Below are 24660 nucleotides of genomic sequence, written 5' to 3'. Positions count from 1 at the left end.
TGTTCAAATATCACATATTTTTCTTGGTTTCATGGTTTGACGGCATTTCATTTAACAGTAAAAATTAAACGGTCTATTTTCTTTTACTTTTCTACCACTGTTGCAAGGAAAATTCAGTATGAATGAATGAATGAATGAATGAATGAATGAATGAATGAATGAATGAATGAATGAATGAATGCACCATCATCGTATTTGGCAGGTTGAATTTCTTCAGCTGCCGCAGGAAGTACATCCTCTGCTGTGCTTTCTTGATGAGGGAGCTGATGTTCAGCTCACACTTCTTGAGGTCATGGGAGATGATTGTTCCCAAGAAAACTCAAGGTTTTTACACCTGTCAAATAACTTTTTACGCAACTCATAGTATAGTGGACAATAAAACATAAAATGAAACTCATTCTCAATATCGATACCACAGTAAATACAGATCCGCTCCTCTTCTGTGACCCGCCGGTAACGTCCGGTCTCGAGGTGCAGGGGCAAAATCCCAGAGCAGAGCTGGGGGCACATAATGACCTTTGTCTTTTTGATAATGGAGGACACACATATTTTTCATTTCTTTAACAACTTTTTATCGTACTAAATGTTCTTAGTTTTGGTTTATGTAGTAGTTCCTGTGACCATTTAATCTAATGTATGTTAGACAAGGCTTCCTTGATCAAAAATCCATTTGAGTCTTTCTGCATCACTCAACCACATTAACTCAAGGTTTTTACACCTGTCAAATAACTTTTGACGCAACTCATAATGGACAATAAAACATCAAATGAAACTCATTCATATTCATCAATGTGTACATATTTTACATTATGTATGTATTGTGGATTGTAAAAATGAATCACCTTTGCATGTATCCATGACGGTATACCTTCAAATTGGATATACCTCCCGGCCCTAGTTCAAATACACCTTTTGCGTGGATGGAACCTGGTCTATTTCTGAGATAGAAAGAGAGTGTCTCTGTAGATAGAGAGTGTATCAAGGCCACTTGTCAATGATTTATATTCCAAGGAGGACAGAACATAACTCTACTAAACGGAAGCCAGATAGACCAGGCCGAGTGTCAGCATAGGGGTACGCTGGCTGAAGCACACCAATGAGGCCTAGCTGTGGATTGAGGAAATAAAAAGAAAAATTATAATAAAAAAAAACATCAACAGAGCATTTAGAAAGGTGCAGAATAATATATAGTATTGCTTTTCCCTCCCAACATTTTTTTGATTAATGAATTTATCATAAAAAATGTGGCGGGTCCAAAATTAATCTTGTTGTTTACACGTTGCCTGCATGTGTCGCCTCCCTACGTGGAATGCACCTGATTGGATATATTATGTGCTGGTGCTCTAGTGCAACATCTAGTGGCCGAACGTTATCTATAGCACCTTTAAATCAGAACTATTGCATAAATGTCATTAAGACGTTAGATATCGGCCACTGTCGTTTAAAGTGAATGTGCAGTGTTCCTTGGTGGCCAGCTTTTTGTCTGTACACCTCCTCTTGTCATACAATTCTCTGTTTCACATTTCTGAGCTATTTAGGTGTGCAGTGGAATTCTGTGTGGTGTAAGTTAAGTGTGCCCTGGCATTAAACCACCACCACCATTATAGCCTCTTTTTATATTTGTTTGGGGCATTTTTAAGTGCATTTTTTTATTGACAGGACAGATGGAAATTTGGGAGAGAGAGAGAGAGATGGGGAGGACCTGCAACACATGTCCCTGGGCCGGATTCGAACCCAGGACGTTGCAAGCGCATTTACGTGGTGCACCACTGGGGCGCCCCCACCATTATAGCCTCTCTGAACACGGCAGGCCTTCGTATGTTACAGAAAGCAAAAAGGTCTGAACTCTTGCACTGTATTCATTCACCTGTATTGACCATGATGACATTTACATCCGATTCACAAGCACTTGGTCTTTATTCTCTGTTACTGTTACCCAGTCCATCACCTTATCTATGTGCAACTCAACTATACGTCAAACTTTAAAGAACCAATACACTAATTATTATTATAATTAACTGCTCGTGGAGGTATGACGTTGACTATACAGGTTGTTATTTGTGCAGAACTTGTCACCAGAGCACCTTTTTACACATTCTTCTCCTGGAGAGGGAGAGAGCTTCTCTGTACTTCCATGAAATTACATTATCATGCCCATACCTGTACCCCTCCTCCCCCCTCCCCATGATGCTATGATGCCCGAATTTCCCCAAGGGGATCAATAAAGGAATATCTTATCTTATCTCATCTTAAATCGTAGTTGCATGTGTAATGTCACTAATAAGTTGAATCTCTCATGGTCCAATATGTGGTAACTTGACACCTTTAGATTCAGCTATGCAGAAAGCTCAGTAGATATTGATATGTCAAAGAATAAGCTACTGACTTGGAACCCCTGGTAAATATCAATGGGTGGTTGTTGCTACTTTGCACATTTATAGATCCGTGGTAAAGGTGTAGAGATGCTGCTAAGCCATTTTCAGCAGTTTATTGTACAATTGGTTGGGAAAACCATATTCATACAAATTGTTATTCAATATAGATTTTCTTTTACACATCCTGAGGGGATCCTTAAGCCTTTTTGAGTGAACACTGTAGAGGGACAATGGTCCCAGGAACTTTGTTTTCCTGCAGCACAGACCATTACACAGACTCTTGTCTGTCCATACCTGTTGGCTAAGCAGCCTAGAACAAACTAAGCTACCTTGATCACTTTGTGCGAACCACAGATCAATGTCCATGACCATTTAAATAGAGATGAATGGACTAAATAGTCAAACCTGTGTGTTTTTATAAGGAGACAGACCACCTACTGCTTTACCCTGGTGACATGACACCATGTAAGGAGGTTTTAGTGCACCAGCCGTGTGCGCCCGTGAGTGTGTGTCTCTGCAAAAGCCATGGGTTCAGGCAGAGGTAAAAGAGTTAGTACAGTACAGCTAGTACTGTAAACACACTTGTAAATCCCTGCCAGTCTGTTCTGTCATTGTGTCTGTCTCTCTGTCCGTCTCTCTGCCTGCTCTATCTTAAACACTCTGTGAGGCTGGTTTGTAACATCTGTGGTCAGCTGGTTGGGTTAAGGCTCAGTGCTGCCGATCATCGACTGCATCATTAGTTGGATAATGGCCTCAAAGTGTCTGAACCTTGGATATTTAGCCTCAAGCTGTTTATATCGTATGTGTGTTTACTGCACCTCAACATTGGACCAAATGGTCATGTGAACTAAAGGATAGGGCCTGGGACATATGGTCAGTCACAATATGATATTACAATGTTATTCTATCCTTTGCATGGATCCATGACGGGTAGGTATACAGTACCTTAATACTGGGTTTACCCTCCCAGACCCAGGTACTGTATTATTAGGAGTTATGCAGGGAAATATTCACTCAATGGAGGAGAATGAAATGGTTGTTCAGTTGATATACCAGCTCTTCTACAATATGAATGGGCTCTCCTTTCTCATTCAGCTTAAACCCAAAATGTTTGCGGCTGTCCACTGTCTGTGTGTGTGTGTGTGTGTGTGTGTGTGTGTGTCTGTGTGTGTCTGTGTGTGTGTGTCTGTGTGTCTGTGTGTGTGTCTGTGTGTGTGTGTGTCTGTGTGTCTGTGTGTGTGTCTGTGTGTGTGTGTGTCTGTGTGTGTGTGTGTGTGTGTGTGTGTGTGTGTGTGTGTGTGTGTGTGTGTGTGTGTGAGACTGTGTGTGACTGTGTGTGTGTGTGTGTGTGTGCGCGCGCTAGGGATGGGTACCTTTCACATTTGAACCGATACGGTACCGGTACCTGTGAATCGATACCGGTACCCAACGGTACCTTTTTTCTGTACTTTAGTCTAAAAAAAATGTATCTACCTACCTCAGTTGTAAAAAAAAATATCCAAACTTCAAATAACCACACTTTAGTTTCGACCGTTTTCGGCTTGCCATTGCCCCGACTGCTTTGTTGTTTTATCAAGTCAAATACTAGGTAAGCGTATATTGTGCGTGTGAACGTTGACATGAAGAAAAAAAAATTATAAAAAAAAGTAAAAATAAAGTGTATTTTTTTTTTTACTGTACCGACAACGGTATTTCACGTGAATCAATACTCTGTAGTACCGATGTGTTCCGGTAAGTACCTTTAAAAGTACCTGTTACAACCCCAGTATGTCTAGGGGAAGGGGTGAATAACATAAAAGCTGATTGTGTTGTAATTAGTGATGAATGAACCAAATGATAAATAATTCAATGCCCACAACAAGTTTAGGTGAAAGAAAGTAATATATTGTGCCTTTTATATATACAAACAAAACAGACTAATAGACAATGACAATGGTGGATTTGATACACACAGCCAAGGGGAAAGGGGGGGGGGGGAGAAGGGAAAAGGAGCTTGAATGATGCCAAAGGAATAAACTAAGTAAAACAAAACACAACTAACTCAGTAAGGAATATCTTGTCTACCTATATACAAACAAAGGTCAAATAAAACCTACTGCTCACTACCTACACTGACTAACCAAACGTTATGTCCAAAACCTACAATGAGTGGCATCACTCTTTACCTAGTGTGTCTAGACAATAATACCACTACGCGTGTAGCACCAAATGTGTTGGGCCCTTACCTGCTCCAATTCCCAACCCACACACACACACATACACTTGTACCAAGTTGGCTAAATATATCAGAGTCAAACATTTAACCAACAGCATAGAGACAAAAAGAAGGGGGGAAACTGGAAGTGCTACATGGGTTTTAAAACAAGAGGAGGGCTTCCGATTGGTCAACTGGTGATTTGCTTGATGGCTGGGATGACTGGCTGGTTTCGAACCAACTTCTCGAGAAGTTCCAGTCAGGTTTCCGCTCTGGCCACAGCACAGAAACTGCCCTGGTCAGGGTCACCAATGACCTACTGATGACGGCTGATGCTGGCTCTCCTTCCCTCCTCATCCTCCTTGACCTCACAGCAGCCTTCGACACCGTCGATCATGACATCCTCCTTCACCGGCTCCAGTCCACCATCAGACTTTCAGACTCTGTCCTTGAGTGGTTCAGATCCTACCTCACCGGAAGAACGGAGTATGTCTCCTTGGGAGAGGCAGGGTCTGACACCCATCATGTCACCTGTGGTGTCCCACAAGGATCAGTCCTCGGCCCCACCCTATTCACCCTCTACATGCTCCCCCCTTGGCTCTGTCATCAGCCGGCATGGAATATCATTCCACTGCTACGCTGATGACACCCAACTATACCTAAAAATAAACCCCACCCCATCCACAGTTCTGCCATCTTCCACGCTGACCACATGCCTGGAGGAGACCAAGGCATGGATGAAGCACAACTTTTTACAGCTAAACAGTTCAAAAACTGAAGCCATTATCATTGGCACCCCACACCAGGTTCGTTCATCCACCATCACCACCATCACCTTTTCCGGCCAAAACATCACCCTGTCACCAACAATAACCAACCTAGGGGTAAAAATGGACCCTCACCTGACCTTTGAGGCACACATAAATCAACTATACAAAAATTATTTCTACCACCTTAGAAACATCGCCAAACTACGCCCCTCACTCACGCTGTCAGATGCCGAAAAGCTCATCCACGCCTTTGTTTCCTCCAGGCTGGATTACTGCAACGCACTCCTCATCGGGATTCCTAGCAAGAACATCCAAAGGCTACAATGTATCCAAAACAGCGCTGCTAGGATCCTGATGAGAGTGCGGAAATACCACCACATCACCCCCATCCTCAAGTCCCTTCACTGGCTCCCTGTCTCACTCAGGATTGAATTCAAAGTCTCCCTGCTCACCCACAAATGCATCTACGGAAACGCCCCCCTATACCTCAAAGAACTCATCACCCCTCACTCCTCCTCTCGACATCTCCGCTCTGGCCAGGCAAACCTCCTCCAGCGCCCAAGGACAAATCTATGCACTATGGGAGATCGGGCTTTTTGCTCCTCCGCTCCCAGTCTGTGGAATGCTCTCCCTGACTACCTGAGAGCACCACAGACTGTGGATGTTTTTAAGAAAGGCCTCAAAACCCACCTTTTTAGTAGAGCCTTCTGTTGACCTTTTATCAAAAAAAATTTGCTCCACACATTTTATGTTCTTTTACCAATTTATTTTATCAGTTTTATTATTCTATGTTTCTCTGCTATTTTATGTTTTAGTCTTGCCTATTTTTATATTCTTTCTTTCCTTTATTCTCGCTAGCTTTTAAGTCCCTTAACTGTAGCGCTCTGAGAGTTGCCCCGCAACTGTAAAGCGCATTACAAATGAAATCTATTATTATTATTATTATTGTTTCCAATTAGTGTCCTGATGAAGGACAGGAACCTGGATCAGAGTATAGCAGGTGGAGGGAGTGGGAGAGAGAGAAGGAGAGATAGAGAGAAAGAGAGAGAAAGGGGGGGGGGCACAAAAGTACAAACAACATACAACAGCCACATGCTGGAACGTAACAGTACCGAATTCGGTACCCATCCCTAGTGCGCGCACGCCTGAGGAACTGCCGCTGAGCTCCGCCTCCCGCAGAAAGCAGACTGAGAAGCAGCTAAAATGTTGGTGATATTCTATGTAATTTTAGGAAAACTGTATAGTATAAAGAACGCACCGCTATATGCATCTCTCTATCTGCAAGTCAAAGTAATTATTTACGTTACTTTCAATTAACCCCTCTGCAAAAGTAAGGTACAACCTGTTTAGTTTCTGTTGTTAGCTGTCCACATGTCAGCAGTGGTGGAAACAAAGTCTACCTCTCTGAGTGTGGCCTTCAAATGATCTAATAACAGTTTACTATCAACAGTAGGCTCTTCTCCATCTATCTTGCTCTGTTTTCTCCTTAACCTCACAGCACACACCCACAACATAGTGTTGTTCTGATGCTCAGAGAGGTTTACTGTTCCTTTCTCCTCTCTCTCCTCTCTCTCTCTCTCTCTCTCTCTCTCTCTCTCTCTCTATATCTCTCTCTCTCTCACTACTTTACTTGTTACTGGGAAAGTAATGAATGGTGCATTTATATATATTTATCTATGGCTGTCATGCATCGCTCTTGTTTGTAGAGCTTCCTTCCACTGATCGGTCATGTGATGCACTGTTATGATTCTGCACGATTCACAGGTCCTCAATGTCCAAGCGTTGCTCAATGTCCAAGTGACGCCCATAGAATTAAAGGTGTACTCTGCAGTTTTGGATGGGGGGCGGTTTACATTTAGCAGAGCCTGTAATTTGTTTACAAAACATATTGACTTTACTAGTAATTCTTAGAATTATTCTATCGTATGTCATCATAAATCAAGAGTAAAATATAAAGTAAAGTATAAAAAGTTATAAAAATGTTGAGCCACTGTGATTGATTGATTGATTGATTGATTGATTGATTGATTGATTGAATGATTGATTGATTGATTGATTGATTGATTGAAAACTGTATTAACAGATTGCAGAATGGGTACAATACAGTACAGCTCAATACACACAATTGTTAAGGGGATGCAGACCAGAGAAAGACTTTCGTCTTGTTTACATCAGGGTCCCCCATTTTCAATTCATCATACCATATATGACATACTAGACAAATGTACAGTCCCCCCCCCCCCCCCCTCAAATCTATATATTCTCTTTTAGAAACTCTGTCTCTTAAACAGTACTGTATATGTGTATATCTTCTTGTATGTCATAAATGTCTGGATGTAACAGTACTGTATATCTGTATGTCGTGTATGTCATAAATGTTATGATGAATTGAAAATGGGGGACCCTGATGTAAACTAGACGAAAGTCTTTCTCTGGTCTGCATCCCCTTAACAATTGTGTGTATTGAGCCGTACTGTATTGTACCCATTCTGCAATCTGTTAATAAAGTTTTCAATCAATCAATCAGTAGGCTCTTCTCCATCTATCTTGCTCTGTTTTCTCCTTAACCTCACAGCACACACCCACAACATAGTGTTGTTCTGATGCTCAGAGATGTTTACTGTTCCTCTTTCTCCTCTCTCTCTCTCTCTCTCTCTCTCTCTCTCTCTCTCTCTCTCTCTCTCTCTCTCTCTCTCTCTCTCTCTCTCTCTCTCTCTCTCTCTCTCTCTCTCCTCCAGCTCTAGGCAGTAGCAGTCCGTCGAGCGGACAGGGGAGCCTACCCAGCGCAAGGGCGTGTCTGAGCCGGGCGTGCGGGAGGACCAACGACAAGGGGGGAGTCAATGGAAGAGGCTCTGCCAGCAGCTCTCGTCTGCAGCCCAAACCAGAAGGTAACCAGCATTGTTATTAACCAGCATTGTTATTAACCAGCACTGTTATTAACCAGCACTGTTATTAACCAACTAAATAAGAAGAAAAAAATACTTGAAATTAATCAGGCTGAGTCAGTGCAGTTGACACAAACCAAAGTTACCAAACCATCAGCTATAGTCCACTACCTACGTAATTTTGAATCGACCAGTATTCTAATAACTGGGCCCTGGTTCTAACCAATTCCAAGTCACGCTTAAAGATCCCCTCCAGATGTATTATAAACATCTACCGGTATATTGAATATCAATTTGTATGAATGTGTCTTTCCCACCTAGTTGTTAAATAAACTACTGTAAATGGCTTAGCAGCATCTCTACACCATTACACTCTTTGAGAACGCAAGGATCTATGGATACCTATAAAACTGGCAACAACCACCCATTGATATTTACCAGGAATTCCAAGTCAGCAGCTTATATTCTTTCAAGACATGTCAATATCTACTCAGCCTTCTGTATGCTGAAACTAAAGGTCTCCCCCAAGAGGAGTAAAAAAAAAAACGTGTTTCCGAGTGTAGGAGTTCTTTAACTCTTTGAGTGCCACGCCCTTTTCCCATCTTTACTTAATGGCGCCAGCGTTATTGACAATTTTAGCGATGTTTGCAGACCCATCGTGTGTTCTGTATTATAGCTATGGAGACAATAGTATGGCTCATAGGCAGGCATTGTTCATAGTCCATCACTGACTAACCAGTTCATTTCTACATACTGTAGTTTAGTTTGTGCACTATTACACACTAAACATCGCCCCTTTCCAAAATAATCCAGTATTTTTTCATAGATCGCGAGATATGACGTGTTATATGCAATATGCAGAAATCGTTCTGGTTGATCGCCTGAAACCCCAAATACTTCCAAATCAAAGGTATATACCATATACATATGTGTCTTCACAAAATCATCAAGGGAGTGCGGCCGGGTAGCGCAGCGGACTAAGCGTCTGCCTACCACCGCAGAGACACTGGTATCGAATCCAGCTGTCAGCGGTACCTCCAGCTTGGTCGGTCGTCCATACTCACACAATTGGCAGTGTCAGCGGGTGGGAAGCCGGTGGGGTGTATCCTGGTTGTTGTAAACAGTGACTCCTACAGGTCGGTCAGGGCGCCTGCACAGCGAGGGAGGGAACTGGGGGAGGTAGTGTGATCCTCCCACACGTTACACTTCCCCAGTGAAAGTCCTCGCTGCCAGGTGAAAAGAAGCGGCTGGCTGACTCTGCATGTATCGGAGGAAGCATGTGATAGTCTTCAACCCTCCCGGCAAGTGGGGGCAAATGCGCGCAACGACCAGGAAGGGGAGGGGGGAATTGGCATAAAGACTAAATTGGGATGGGAGGAAAAAAGGAGGAGAAAAAGTTGATAAAAACGATAACACCCCCCCCCCCCCCCCCCCCATTTCATGCCTTCATGATGAAACATAATACCTATGACATAGATGTGATTTGGGAATAGTAGCGTGTACAGGCAAGAAACGGCATTGTTTATAGTAGAATTGACGTATAAGGCTATAACTCAGCATTTCGGGAATTACCCCAGACCGCTCTAAACCCATACTGGATTAGTCAATCAGCTCATCATCAGAACACTGGATTAGTCAATCAGCTCATCATCAGAACACTGGATTAGTCAATCAGCTCATCATCAGAACACTGGATTAGTCAATCAGCTCATCATCAGAAGAACACTGGATTAGTCATTCAGCTCATCATCAGAACACTGGATTAGTCAATCAGATCATCATCAGAAGAACACTGGATTAGTCAATCAGCTCATCATCAGAACACTGGATTAGTCAATCAGCTCATCATCAGAAGAACACTGGATTAGTCATTCAGCTCATCATCAGAACACTGGATTACCTACTACGCCATCATACTAGGGTTGAGGCGACATGAGGGGAAAATAAAGGTTACGATATTCAGAAGGACCTTTATCAATATCAATATATATTCATTATCTGCTATGTATGGAAAATCACGTTAGATAATCCAACAGATGTTCATCATGTTGGACTGCAGGGCAATGGGAAGTGTGATACAGTCTGGATTTCCTTAATGACATTCTTAAAGGGGCACTTCACAGAAAATATTTACAGATTTATCTTTGCACATAATCTCACACATGTCTCTAAACTGATAATTAGAAATTATGCATTTTTCTCTTTCGAAAGTGGTTACCAATGTTGAAAGAAAGAGAACTACACAAACATTCCATCTATTTCATGCCATCTATTCCTGGTAAATGGGTGTTTGTTTTCAATTTGCATCTTCATAGAACCTTACATTTTAAATTAGAGTAAACGTGAAGAGATGCCAATTTCAGTCATTTATTGAACAATTTGAAGTAAAAGTAAAAATGTATTCATACAAATTGTTATTCAATGTAGAAGATTTACTTTAAGATTGTAAAGTACATCTGGAGGAGATCTTTAAATGCTGCTCAATGTCCCTCTGAGCACAACTACAGTGGTGTGTGTTTCACTATAGTCAGTGTGTGCGCTGTACAGGTCAGAGGTCAGCTGTGACTCAGAGTGTATACAACTAAACACAGGCTAAACGGTGAAAGAGGCGCTTACGTAACGTGGCCTGGGGACTACCTAGCTGCATTCCACTTTTATTCCAGCCTAGTGAATCATCTCCCAAAGATAAGAGAAGACCTTGGTCATAAGTCAAACGGGAACCTTTAAATCCCATAATCCTTGAGCTTCTGAGAGAATTGAGGAGAGTTTAGACCAGAAGAAGAGTTTTATGAGTCGGAACTTTTAACACTTCCTCTTTTTTTCTTTTCTTTTTCTTTTCTTCTTCCTATGTCAATAACGTCTGTATTTTAGTCAGGGCGTCAAATAGGTCATGGTCTGGTGGGGGGTCAGGATTTTACTTGAAGTAGTTTATACTGCCCCCTTTAGTTCATCGTTGAACATTACATGGAGAGGTTCCCTCATCAAGGTTGATGCTGGGTCACACAAGGGCCATCACTGTTTGGTCAAGCTGCAAAGCCGCAAGTCGACATAATAATAATAATAAAAATAAACTTGATAGCGGTCGGATGGCGTAGCGGAGATTGCGCTCGTCACCAATGCAAGAGGCTGCGGTCTCGACTCCCGGAGTCAGCATTGCCTGCGGCTTTGGCCGATCGTCATACTAACTCGTTTGGCTGAGTTAGCAGGAGGCAAGTCGAGGGTGGTAATCTGGCGTTGTGGACAGCGACGCCTACACGTCAGGTCTGGGCGCCTGCTCAGCGAAAGGCAGGAAATGGTGAAGGCAGCGTGACCTCCCACGCGTTACACCAATGACAGTCTTCGCTGCCAGGTGAGAAAAGAGCCACTGGCTGTCTCCACATGTGTCGGAGGAAGCGTGTGGTAGACTTCAGGGTTCCCTTGTACCGACCAGTAGGAGGAACATGCGCACAAAAACCAGGTAGGGGAGGGGGGGAATTGGCATAACGACTAAGTTGGGATGGGGAGAAAAATGTAATATCAGGCGGAGAAAAAGAGCATAAAAAAATTAAAATAAAATAAACTTGATTTGTTTAGCACCTTTCATACAAGAATTGCAGCCCAAAATACTCCACACTTAAATATTAAAACGTCCCGGAAAAGGTTGAATAGATTTCTGTCATTAACTCATTTACCGCCACGCCCATATGACCAAATTAGGGCTAGCACGCCACCGCTTTAATCAATGGGAGGATGGGGAAATTTGCGAGTGCTTAAAATATATCTTAAATGATGGCTATGGGTCTAATACACCTGTCGCTTATCAATGACTTGCTTGCAGTCAACATGTACGAAACGGATTGTTTTTTCATCGGTACATTTCCGTTTTATACCGTTTTGAATACGAGTATAGTTTTGGAGATTTCTAGTAATTCCAGAGAAAGACGCGATAATAGCCCTTTAGTGGAATACACAAAACACGTTTATTTTAACACGTAAATTATTAACAAAAGCGGGCTGAAAAATCACTTATCCGTGCCTTGCTCAGCACCAACGGCACGCACGCACACACACACACACACACACACAGACACGTTGTGATCGCTATAAAAAAAAACATTGTGAGTCCTTACCTCACATCAGATGTTCTGCAAAAAGATTAATCCAATTCCTGATCGCCAGTCCAAATATCGATCGCGTCCATTGATCCAACGTTATAGTCCAAAACACATAATCCACGCTGCTCCCAGTCCCCCCAGTCAACGTGGTACAACGATACTGCATGCCCGAGAAGCAAAACCTGGACCGGACTTTTTTTCTTGATGCACATCCCCAGCCAATCCAATCCAATGATGTGCAATACCATCCGGGAGACGATAGGCGGCGGTATTTGCCCTTTTGCGAGCTCAGACCCATTCCCAATGATAACATCAGGTTCGATGGATGAAAATGAATGGATATCGCTAATAAAAGAAATAACGATTAAAACCCGACTATCGTCGTGATTGGCACTCAAGCATCAGCGAGTTAACCCGACTATCATCGTGACTGGCGTCCAATGAGTTAACATCTATATATACAAAAATATTGTAATAGATTTCTTAAGGTTTCTTAAGGTCTTGTACAGATCAAGTGATGCTCATTGTCCTTTCCTGTTACTCTTACCTCCACCTATGATCGATCCATCCATCCATTCATCTTAACAATTAACTCACCCACCCATCATCCATCCATCCATTCACTAAATCTGACCCCCTGCCCCCTCTCTAGTGCCTCCAAAGCCAGCCCACCTCCAGAGCCCGGTGACGGAGCTCTCCTCCCCGCTGGGTCACACCCAGAGACCATCGCTCAGAGCCAGCATGGAGGAGGGAGGAGGAGGAGGAGTTGGGGCCCTAACCAGAGAGAGAACCAAGGACAAACACTCCAAGGTCTTCGACCTCATCAATCACTTTGAGGAGAACAGGTACAGGTCTTCTCACACAGTGTTATACCAGTAATGTACCACTGTGGGAGAACAGGTACAGGTGTTGAGGCATTAAAGCTTGGATGCAGATTTGGATGTAAAGGGGGGTACACACCCAGCTGGTTATCGTCCATCTGAAATGTCTGTTAGGGTCGGGAGTGTTGGTGGTCTGAGTTGGTTTGGTGTGTCCTGAATGTCTGCTATGTCGGCTAATGTTGGAGGATTTGTCAGGGTGAGTCGTTTTTTGGCATGTCGAATCGGCGTAGAGCGATCGGGAAACGTAGGCAAAAGAGAGATCATTCTGATTGGCTGAAGTCACAACACAAATAGCCAGGGCTTGTAACAAGTAACAACACTGTTAATTTCACTTTCTCAGACCGATGCAAACGCAATGTGCTAGGCATTCTCAGAGAGGCTACCGTCTGTGCTGAGTGAGAGTGTGTAAGCAAAGAGGCTAAATAGGCTCCTAATTGTGACACGTTCACAAGAAAACCATGGTGACGTCCAGATGCGTTTATGGGGGTTCATTGATCAAACAAAATAGAGTAACAAGCGGCTGGGTAGCACAGTGGACTAAGCACTCGCCTACCATCGCAGAGACTCTGGGATCTAATCCAGCTGTCAGCGGTACCTCCGGCTTGGTCAGTCGTCCCTACTAACACAATTGGGAGTGTTAGCGGGTGGGAAGCTGGTGGGGTATGTGTCCTGGGCCCTCATTTATCAATGTTGCGTACACACAGATATGTGCGTAACCCGTGCGTACGATCATTTCTAAGCAAAGTGTGTGACTTATCAATTTGAACGTGAACTTGACTTTGTGCGTATATGGCGTACCTGGCGCCCGGCAGTAGAATATCGATACTGCGGACGGACGGCATATGCTCTCATATGCATTAGTTTCAACGCGGAAATAAGCTTTCGTTCATTAGTTTGACTGACGTGTTCTGTATGACCCCCGTAATTCATTATAGTTCATTGTAAAATAGCAACAGTAGTGTAATTATGGTCAAAACCCTATAAATAGCATTTGGAATAATAGGTCTTTCCTTCTGAATGAATGCAGCATGGTTTATATATAGTGTTATCGGAATATACGGGGTGTACTGACTGCGCTCCGCGTAACTCAACTCGTTATTATTTTGCGCATAGATTGCAGAAATACAGGAACGTTTTGATTATATTTAAAAGGCTTTGCCATTGTTAAACGAAACAAGTGGAATTTCGAAGCTGTAAGCAGAATACAAGTCATATGAACACCCACGATATAGTGTTCTTCCCCCTTCCTACTGTATAAGAAAGAATAAAAAACGCATTGCAACGAGAATAGAGGTTATTTGTTGAGTGTATGTATATTACAAAACCCGATACAGAGCATATATCGTGTGGGTGATATGACTTGTATTCTGCTTACAGAATTTCACTTATTTAGTTTTACAATGTCAAAGCCTTTAAAATATAAATCAAAACGTTCCCGTATTTCTGCAATCTATGCGCAAAATAATAACGAGTTGAGTTCTAACAAAGAACGTATTACATGCTGGGTAGGCTGATAGAGTAAACTGTAAATGAAATAGCCTATAACATTATAAAGGATAGGCTATCATAGCAGGGTCTTTCTAACCTTTATTCGCCAGAGCCCCACGATTCCTGGGAGACATATGATGATATGATATGATATAAGGTATACTGGTCTGTCCGCGAGGATAGCGAGGAGTCGGATAGCCATTAAATGCCATTTGAGAATATAGGCTATTAATGCAAAGCGACGGCCTATAGCCTATACATATTATTTAATGTTTTCATAAGCGTAAAGATACAACAGCTAGATTAATGATCAAGTTAGTTTACTGTGCAGGGTTCGCAGGGCTGTGCCATGTGCTATTATATATGCGCAAGTTACTGTTGCATAATGTAGGCTATGGGCTGGCTGCTATTATATGTAATTCATATAGGCTACCTAATACCGACAACAAAATAGATTGTATCATATGCCTCTACAAATCATATTATACCCGGTAGCCAATCGAACTAAACGAATAAAGGCATTCATATTCCAGCATGGTTATAATAATGACACACCAACGCCAAACAGTGGTTAACGAGCGGTCTTTATTAGTATTTTGAGCTGTCCAGGCAGAATTGCAGCAATGGTCTTAGGGAGTCGTTGATATCTGACATCACCATGTACAAGTCCGCCAGCCTTATATTTATCCCATAACACGGGTTGTGTCTTCTTGGTTCGGCAGCGCCTCCGTGAACAATCTCGCTCGTGGAGTTTCTCATAGTTCGCTCGGGTCAGTCCATTATTTCACATCCCATGGGGGTGTTTCATTACCATATATGGGTAATCATGCACAAGCATTGACGGTAAGAACAAAATGGTATTTATCTACAGGGAGGAGCGTAGGACCTGTGTATGCACGTTGATAAATCCGGATATTTCTGTGCGTACACACATTCTAAATTCTGTGCTTAAGTACGAAAATAGAACACTTTCTAAGAATTGTTGATAAATGAGGGCCCTGGTCGTTGTAAACTGTGACTCCTACTGGTCGGTCGGGGCGCCTGTTGAGCAGGGGGGGATCTGGGGGAAATAGCGCAAACCTCTGCATGCATTACATTCTCCCAGTGAAACTCCTCGCTGTCAGGCTGGCGACTCCACATGTATCAGAGGAGGCATGTGGTAGTTCTATACCCTCCCCAGGCCAACGGTGGGGCAATGCACGCAACGACCAGGAAGGGAATTGGCATAACGACTAGATTGGGATGGGTGTAAAATACAGAAAGCCCAAAAATAAATATAATATATATATATTTTTTAAATAGAGGAACAAACAATTATATTGAAATAAGAAACAAAAACCATTTATACGATATGACGTGATGTGGGGTGATAACAGTTATAGCGGTGATAATGGTGATAACATGGCTAACGTGTTAACAATGGCTTGTTTACATTATGTGATCTTCCGTTTCCCCTTGGTGATGCAGACTACTGCCACCTGCTGGTGTGGAGTTATTTAATCTCACGCAGTCGCAGAAATGTATGCGCTCATCGCTGTTGGAGGTAGTCAGAGTGGTGTGACCAGTGTAAAATTTGTCGGCCCTGAGTACAGGCGACAGGAAACGATAGGAGTCGCCTTTGTTCTGTGGTCGTTTTTTTTATGTTGGATTGGTGTGTTCTGACCTTAACTCATTCAGCGCCATAAACTGTCCCCATCTCTGCCGCTTCAGGCCAGCTTAAAATTGTCATTTTCACGGTGTTTCACGATATTTGCAGAGCTGTATGTGTGTTCTGTATTATAGCTGTGGAGACAATGATGTGGCTCATTTGACAGACACTACTTGTAGTCCAACATGGAAAAAAGAGTTTGTTTCTACACACTGTAGTTTGTCGTTTATTACACGCTAAACATTGCGCATTTCCAAGATAATCCAGTCTTTTTCCATAGAACGCAAGATAAAACGCGTTATATGCAATAAGCCCAAACCGTTCTGGTTGATCCCCTGAAACCCCAAATACTCCCAAATCAAAGGTATATACCATATATACCTTCACAAAATCATCAAGGGGGGGGGGGGGGGGGGTCGTTTTAACTCAAAACTGTAATCGTGCTTGTCGAGCATGTTTTACGTCCGGTAAAATAGACATAGAATATACCTTACCTTAGCCAGAAGGTATTCCAAAAAGAATAATTTCAAGTGATCGCATCGCCATCACGATTACCAGTGTATATGTCTATACACGTTTCGATGGGAAATACGCTTCGGCAACGGAATTTTGAGGCGATCGTTGTGAATCTCTGTTCAAGCTGGAGGAGCCCTTACCAAAAAAAAGGAAAACGTCTATCAACACCAAGCCATTCCAGTTCAAGGGTAGGTGATACTGCCACCTGGTGATATTCGATCTGCATTGCAATTCCAACGTGGGCAAACGGGCCAGGGACGGCTAGAATCATCCGGATGATGATTTAGAATGGGGATCAGAGGAAAAAGATCAAAGGATCTAAAAACGTATTATTACGTGTTTGGCGCTCAAGCGTTGGCGAGGAAACACGTATTATTACGTGTTTGGCGCTCAATGAGTTAAGAGTTGTTTCTCTGTTTATATTCTATCTATGGGTGTGCAAAAAAATCAATTCACACAAGAATCGCTATTCTAGTTCAAGTTCAAGTTCTTTAATAGTTGTCATACAGAAGTACAGAATACTTTCATACAAAATGCTTCTTACTGTTACGCTCCAGAGACTGTGCTAGACAAGATAGTATCAAATAACATAATATAGCATGTAATTTAGAAGAAGAAAAATGAGGTCACAGTGTTCGGTATAGACATATGTACAATGTTCTGAGTTACCATATAATATACAATACTATGCAGTGTACTAATGTACAGTACTATCTAGTGCAAAGCAGAAATGGGATGAGGTACAATTTTAGGTACAATTTACAGTAAGGTGTACGAGTTGTAGTGCAATCCTTCATCAATAAATATAAAGTGTGGGGAGTGGGTGCTACAGTGTGTTTGTTTAAAGTGGGTGTGTGCTATAAAGTGTGTGGAGTGGGTGCTACAGTGTGTTTGTTTAAAGTGAGTGTGTGCGTGTGGATGTGTGTGCTATGTGCGTTTGGTGGTTGTTGTTGTGTAGTGTTCATTCATTGTTCGTTTAGCAGCCTGATGGCCTGGGGATAGAAGCTTCTTCTGAGTCTTTCTGTGCTCGCCTTGAGACTCCGGTATCGCTTGCCTGACCGCAGCAGTTCAAAGAGGCAGTTGTTCGGGTGACTGGAGTCTTTAATGATTCTCTTAGCCTTGCCCTTGCAACGCTTGTTGTAAATGTTCTGGAGGGTGGGGAGCCCCCCTCCAATTGTGCGTTCGGCTGAACGTGTCACTCTTTGTAGTCTGCTTCGGTCTTGTGCAGTGCTATTCCCAAACCAGGAGGTGATGTTGCCGGTCAAGATGCTCTCTATTGTACATGAGTAGAAGTTCTTAAGGATCTTCTGACTGACTTGGAACTTCCTTAGGCGCCTGAGGAAGTAGAGGCGTTGTCGTGCCTTCTTCACAACACTGTCAATGTGTGTGGTCCATGTCAAGTCCTCGGATATGTAGGCTCCGAGGTACTTAAAGCTGTTGACTCTCTCAACCGGTGCCCCGTCGATGCTGAGGGGGCTGTAGTCCTTGACCCCCGACCTCCTGAAGTCCACAATCATCTCCTTTGTTTTGCTGACGTTCAGGGAGAGGCTGTTTTCCTGGCACCATCCCGCCAGGACCTTGACCTCTTCCAGGTAGGCCCTCTCGTCGTTGGCAGAGATCAGGCCCACCACCACTGTGTCGTCAGCAAATTTGATGATTGTATTGCTACTCCGCTGAGCCACACAGTCGTGTGTGTACAGGGAGTAGAGGAGGGGACTCAGAACACAGCCCTGGGGGGCCCCTATGTTGAGGGTGATGGATGAGGAGGTGCAGTTGCCTGCTCTCACCACCTGGGGTCTGCCAGTCAGGAAGTCCAAGACCCACTGGCAGAGGTCATAGCCCAAGCCCAGGTCCCTGAGCTTGGCTATGAGTATGGAATCTACCGATTCAAAATCGTTTCACACAAGTCCAAAAGTAGTGGTAGCTAGTGGACTAAACTGGAAAATAAATCTCACTCAAGGTTGACATTGAGTAAATAAAAGGTTTATAGTACATTTGATTCAGTGTGATTTCGCTCTGAATTCCTGGCTCCTTCAACAAATTCTGCCCTCGTTATCTCAAGGCTTGGGTTTTATTTATTAAATCTATTTTACAAAGGAAGACTTTATTAATGTTGAATACAGTATGTCCAATATAAGTCACTTGTGCTTTTGTGATGAACCACAACGACTTTATTCAGGGCTGTTGTAATCTCCAGTGATGTGTCGGCCATGCAAAAGCGGAAAACGTTTATCTTTCCTAATGTGTACTGCTGGTCTTTGAAGGATGACAAAGCAGAAGTCCTCTCTCCACTCACCCACCTCATTGATCCGCTCTAGAGGAGAGTCACAGACAGAGCAAGCTTCTCCCCACTCGTCCACCTCGTTGATCCTCTCCAGAGGAGAGACATAGAGGAGAGCCACAGACAGAGCAAAGGCGGATTAGCCTGCGTTTCTCAAGACGAGTGTTAGCCAGGGGATGAAAGGAGATTTGTACAGGCGAGGGGGAAACGACGCTTCCCGTTGAGTCGTGGGACAGAACTCACAGTTGTAAGAAGAAAGCCCAGGGATATGAGGTAGGGTCCATATCGCCCGCTCATGTTCAGTGTCTTACTGTCTTCTCAGTATGGGTTTTATGTCAATCTTCTGTTTGTGGTTAGATATTTGGGATTGAAGAGACACAGTTGTTTGTGTTTCTGCAAAAATTATTCTCCTTTTAGAATCTGAGAGTGGCCTGGGTTGTTTGTCTTGTGTATGAATAGATGTCGATCTTCTGTGAGGATGTTTTTTTTTTGTAATCGTGTTGCAATTGTTAAAGATTAGTTTGGTAAACAGTGTATTTCCCTTTTTCTCTTCTTCTATGGCACATTCTGGAATTCAATCTTTTGGATGTCTTAACCCTTTCACTACCACACTACAGAAGGTTAACCTTTCACTACCACACTACAGACAGTTAATCGTCTGTAATGTGGTAGTGAAAGGGTTAACCTTCTGTAGTGTGGTTGTGAAAGGGTTAACCCTTTGGTAGTGTGGTTGTGAAAGGGTTTGGTTGTCAGCTCCTTTGGATGTCTTAACCCTTTCACTGCCGCACTACCAAACTGTTTTAAAAGGGTTCAAACCCTTTCACTGCGATAATACACAGAAGGTTAACCCTTTCACTGCCACACTACAGAAGGTTAACCCTTTACTATCACACTACCGATGGTAACCGTCGGTAGTGTGATAGTAAAGGGTTAACCTTCTGTAGTGCGGCAGTGAAAGGGTTAACCTGCTGTCGTGTGGCAGTGACAGGGTTAAAGTTGGTTGTCACTGCAGGACTCTTCTGGATGTCTTAAGGTTGGTTGTCACTGCAGGGTTCCTGCATGTGAGGGAGGCCCATTCGGTGGTGGTTAGGGACACAAACAATGGTGCCCTTGTCCCATCTGCTTATACACTAGAGACCAAAAACATTCAGTTGGCAGTAGCAACCCACTGTTGGCAACGTTGAAGGGCAACGCCACCCATTTTAAAGGAACACGCCGACATTTATGGGAAATGCACATTGCGTCTTCTCCAGAGTCAGACTAGAAGATAGTCCATATCCGCTTCCATTAATTTGTGCTAAGATAAGATAAGATATTCCTTTATTGATCCCCTTGGGGAAATTCAGGCATCATAGCAGCATGGAGGAGGGGGGAGGGGGGGTACAGGCATGGGCATGGTAATAGTAGAAGTCGTAAATACAGGCAATAAAAGTATAGTAGAAAGGTAAAAATAGGCAGTTTAAACAATATAATGAACTCTGAATATACGTATATGAGCAAGTAGGCAGTGTGATCAAAGGTGCAGATGAGGGTCTGTACTGTATGCCCTAAGCTAGGCTAGCTTACAGCCGGATAGCTTTCTACTGAATGCACAGAGAGGAAATTGGTGTCTTATCTTCTTGTCTGAGTCTGAAGAAGACAGTAAGCGTATTTCCCATAATGTTGCCGTGTTCCTTTAAGATGTTCTTCCTGTGGCCCACGACAGTTCAGTCAGCATTTGTGAACACACTCTTACACCCAAATGAGGCTTATATTCTAGCATACAGTCAGAGCCCCATTCATTGTCAACAAAGCAGCAGCAGATTTTACAATCCAGTTTGGATGGTTCTGATTCGTAGCTTCAGGAGAGAGTGGTGCGTACATAATCACATAATCGACTGAGATGTCCTGGGGCACGGGAAGAACACGTGTGAATTCTAAAGAATTCGAGATCTTCCTTGTATGCTAGGCCTTCCCCATACACAGGGGTGTAGCTCCATATTCTGGGCCCCATGAAAGAATGTATTTGTAGGCCCCCAGTGAATGCGAGCGCGCGTAAGCGCATAATATGGTTTTTACTTTTTACCTATACATTCGGATCAGCAATTCAGCACCTGCACTGTTGGTGGGTGAGCCTAGTAAAGGATGTCGCATTGCGTTCATCTTCAATGAATGGACCAATGCAATAGTCTACCAAAGCCCCCCCTCTCTCTATATATATCTCACACACACACACACATACACACACACACACACTTCAGAAACAAACATAGTATCAATGAGAGCATCAATAATACACCTGAGTGATGTCTAGTAAAAAAAAAAAAAAAAAAAAATTGGGCCCCCCCCCCCAGTGCTGGGCCCTTGGAATCATCCTAAGCTACCCCCCCCCAGCTACGCCCCTGCCCATACATATGCTTCTGTTGAGTCTAGCTCTGTCTTGTATCCTAGGCCTTCCCCATACATATGCTTCTGTTGAGTCTAGCTCTGTCTTGTATATCCTAGGCCTTCCCCATACATATGCTTCTGTTGAGTCTAGCTCTGTCTTGTATCCTAGGCCTTCCCCATACATATGCTTCTGTTGAGTCTAGCTCTGTCTTGTATCCTAGGCCTTCCCCATACATATGCTTCTGTTGAGTCTAGCTCTGTCTTGTATCCTAGGCCTTCCCCATACATCTGCTTCTGTTGAGTGTAGCTCTGTCTTGTATGCTAGGCCTTCCCCACACCTTTGTTCCCTCTCTGGAGGTGTACTGAATGCCACACAGGAAGGTCCTTAAGAGCCATGTCATTCAGATCCGGTGGGGCTGTGGGGATTAGCCCTCTAGTGGGCCCAGAGCTGAATAGAACGGCCTGTAGCCAACAGCAACAGAATTAGCCTATACTAATCTGGTTCACATGCTGCCAGGAGCCAGCTTCACCACCATGCGGCACGTGAGACCGGTACTAATGCCGAGGCTATTTTGGAACGCTGTCATGTACTGAAACATTAACTGTGCTACCGAATGGTTTATTAAAGGAACACGGCAACATTATGGGAAATGCACTTCCGTATTTCCGTGGTCTCTTACAAATAATATCTAATGCACTGCATATTTTGTCCAACTGAGTGTTGGGAGAATTCAGTTACAGTACACTTTATCTAAGGGATAAGGAATCACAAATCATGTTATAATAATATTGTCTGTATACACATAGAATCTATGTGTGTGAATGCAATAAAGAAGTGATGATGCAATAGAGGCCATTGATTATAATGGAAATACACTCTCCCAGATTTTTTAAGCTAAGCTAGCTGGTTCATATCTGCTTCCATTCATTTGGGCTAAGCTAGCTTGCAGCCAGATGGCTTTCTACTGAACACACAGAGAGGAAATTGGTATATATCTTCTTTTCTGACTCTGGAGACTCTAAGCAGTGCACATTTCCCATAATAAATTGTGGCACAGTATTATATGATCAAAATTTAATATTTAAATGTAAAATGTAAAATAAATATGCATTTAATATATTGAGTAAAGTGCTACACAGTATATTGCTAGTATCGTACATTAAGTGGTACGGAGGATGTTGTATCACAACGTAAGACCTCCAGCAGCCTACAGCCCAGAAAATTATTGTAGCGTCTCATCTCACCAAGCTGTTGTTGTTCCTCAATTTATAGATGTTTCCTGTTTCTACCGGACAGTGACATTTAACTCAGCAATTTAACTTAATGTATCCTCTCAGTGTACTCAGGCACAGAGGAGAGGGCTGAGAGGAGAGGGCTGGAGGAGGAGCATAGCAGAGCAGGTGGGTCACAGACGGAGAGAGAGAGGGAGAGATTTCAAAGCTGAAACTATATGTTTCCTATAATCCTTTTCCTTATGAATATGTTGCTATTACTAAATTAAAGTGTATCACACATGGCCCCTTTTCCTCGTTGACCATTCAAGCCATTAGTCGTTGCGTGTTTCTTTGGTGACTTGAAGATTTCAACCTCATTTTGACAAGGCGCCACTTTTTTTTCCAAACTGCCCAATGAAATCACGGTCGACTAAGACTCTTTTCATCCACTTAACATTTGGTCGGCTATCAGGGAGCAGCCCTAATACCTTCACACTCACCTTGTCCCTAACCATACTGCACCTTCACAGACACAGGTGTGTGTGTGTGTGTGTGTGTGTGTGTGTGTGTGTGTGTGTGTGTGTGTGTGTGTGTGTGTGTGTGTGTGTGTGTGTGTGTGTGTGTGTGTGTGTGTGTGTGTGTGTGTGTGTGTGTGTGTGTGTGTGTGTGTGTGTGTGTGTGTGTGTGTGTGTGTGTGTGTGTGTGTGTGTGTGTGTGTGTGTTACTAGATTTGATATTGTGTGACAATTGTTGTGTGTGTGTGTGTGTGTGTGTGTGTGTGTGTGTGTGTGTGTGTGTGTGTTACTAGATTTGATATTGTGTGACAATTGTTTTCCTACTTCATTCATGCTCGAGGGAAGCATGACATATACTGTACAGTACTGTGTGTGTGTGTGTGTGTGTGTCTGTGTGTGTGTTACTAGATTTGATATTGTGTGACAATTGTTTTCCTACTTCATTCATGCTCAAGCCAGGGAAACATGACAGATACTGTACAGTACTGTGTGTGTGTGCGTGTGGTGTGTCCTTGTGTGTGTTTGAGTGTAGAACTAGGGCAGCAGGCTATCTCCGGGGACCAGAGTTGCACCTTTCCTCCCTCTCCTCCTCCTCCAGTCATCTGCTTCCCTGCCCACTGCTCTCTTACACTTCCTCTGCACACCACACCACTCTCTGCAGCCCCCAAGACAGGAGGAAGTGTGTGCATCCCTACAGTTTTATTTTTAACTATGTCGCGCGCACACACACACACACACACACACACACACACACACACACACACACACACACTGACATACTGTAGTGCTCCAGTTGCCTCTCTCTCACTCTCTCCACGGGGCTGCTCAGTATGTAGGTTTTAACTCCTGCTGTCTCTCTGTCTCTCTCTCTGTCCTACATCTAAACCAGCCCCCGTTCTGTCTCAGTAAGTTAACTCTTTCTCTGTGTTTGACTTAACTGACTTAACTTTCGTCTCTTCTGTCTTCCTCTGACAGTAACACAGAGAACAAGAGGGACGCCTCTCCGCTAAAACAGGTCAGCAAGTCATCCAACTGCAGCCCAGCGCACCGCAGCTACCAGAGACAGCAGGACGTCACCCCCAGTGGCAACGGCAGGACACACGAGAAGCACGCGTCGGGGGAATCCGGCTCGGCGCCACAGGATGCCCATGGGCCGGCGGCTAACGGGGTGCACCTAGCCCAAATGGACCGGGACATGGGGAGCGAGGAGGAGGAAAAGGAGAATGGGAGAGAGGGGGAGAACAATGGTGGGCTGGTGAACGGGGACGTGGGGGATGGGGACGCGGCGGAACAGAGCGGAGATCAATCACCGGTCGCGCACGCCGACGGGACTGGTGCAGACGCACTCTCTGGGACTGAGGACAGTGGGCCTGAAGCAGATACACGGAGCGAACACAGCAAGGAGGAGGGGGGCACGGAGCAAAAGGTACT

The 24660-nt window shown here is 43.6% G+C and overlaps 1 protein-coding gene across 4 annotated transcripts in view; it reads left to right on the top strand.

Moving 5' to 3' along the window:
* The window catches only part of LOC311245628 (FYVE, RhoGEF and PH domain-containing protein 4-like), a 281410-nt gene that overhangs the window by 197411 nt on the left and 59339 nt on the right, over positions 1-24660 (top strand). For all 4 annotated transcript variants that reach the window (XM_084335538.1, XM_084335541.1, XM_084335539.1 and 1 more), the window contains exons 3-5: positions 8078-8227; positions 12971-13163; positions 24205-24655. In XM_084335538.1, the coding sequence (XP_084191664.1) occupies positions 8078-8227; positions 12971-13163; positions 24205-24655 (794 nt within the window). The remainder of the gene's footprint in view (positions 1-8077; positions 8228-12970; positions 13164-24204; positions 24656-24660) is intronic.

Source organism: Notolepis coatsorum, assembly GCF_963971535.1.
Source record: "Notolepis coatsorum genome assembly, chromosome: 18".
Lineage (NCBI taxonomy): Eukaryota > Metazoa > Chordata > Actinopteri > Aulopiformes > Paralepididae > Notolepis > Notolepis coatsorum.
The sequence above is the reverse complement of the archived record's forward strand: the minus strand, read 5'-3'. Positions and strand labels throughout refer to the sequence as shown.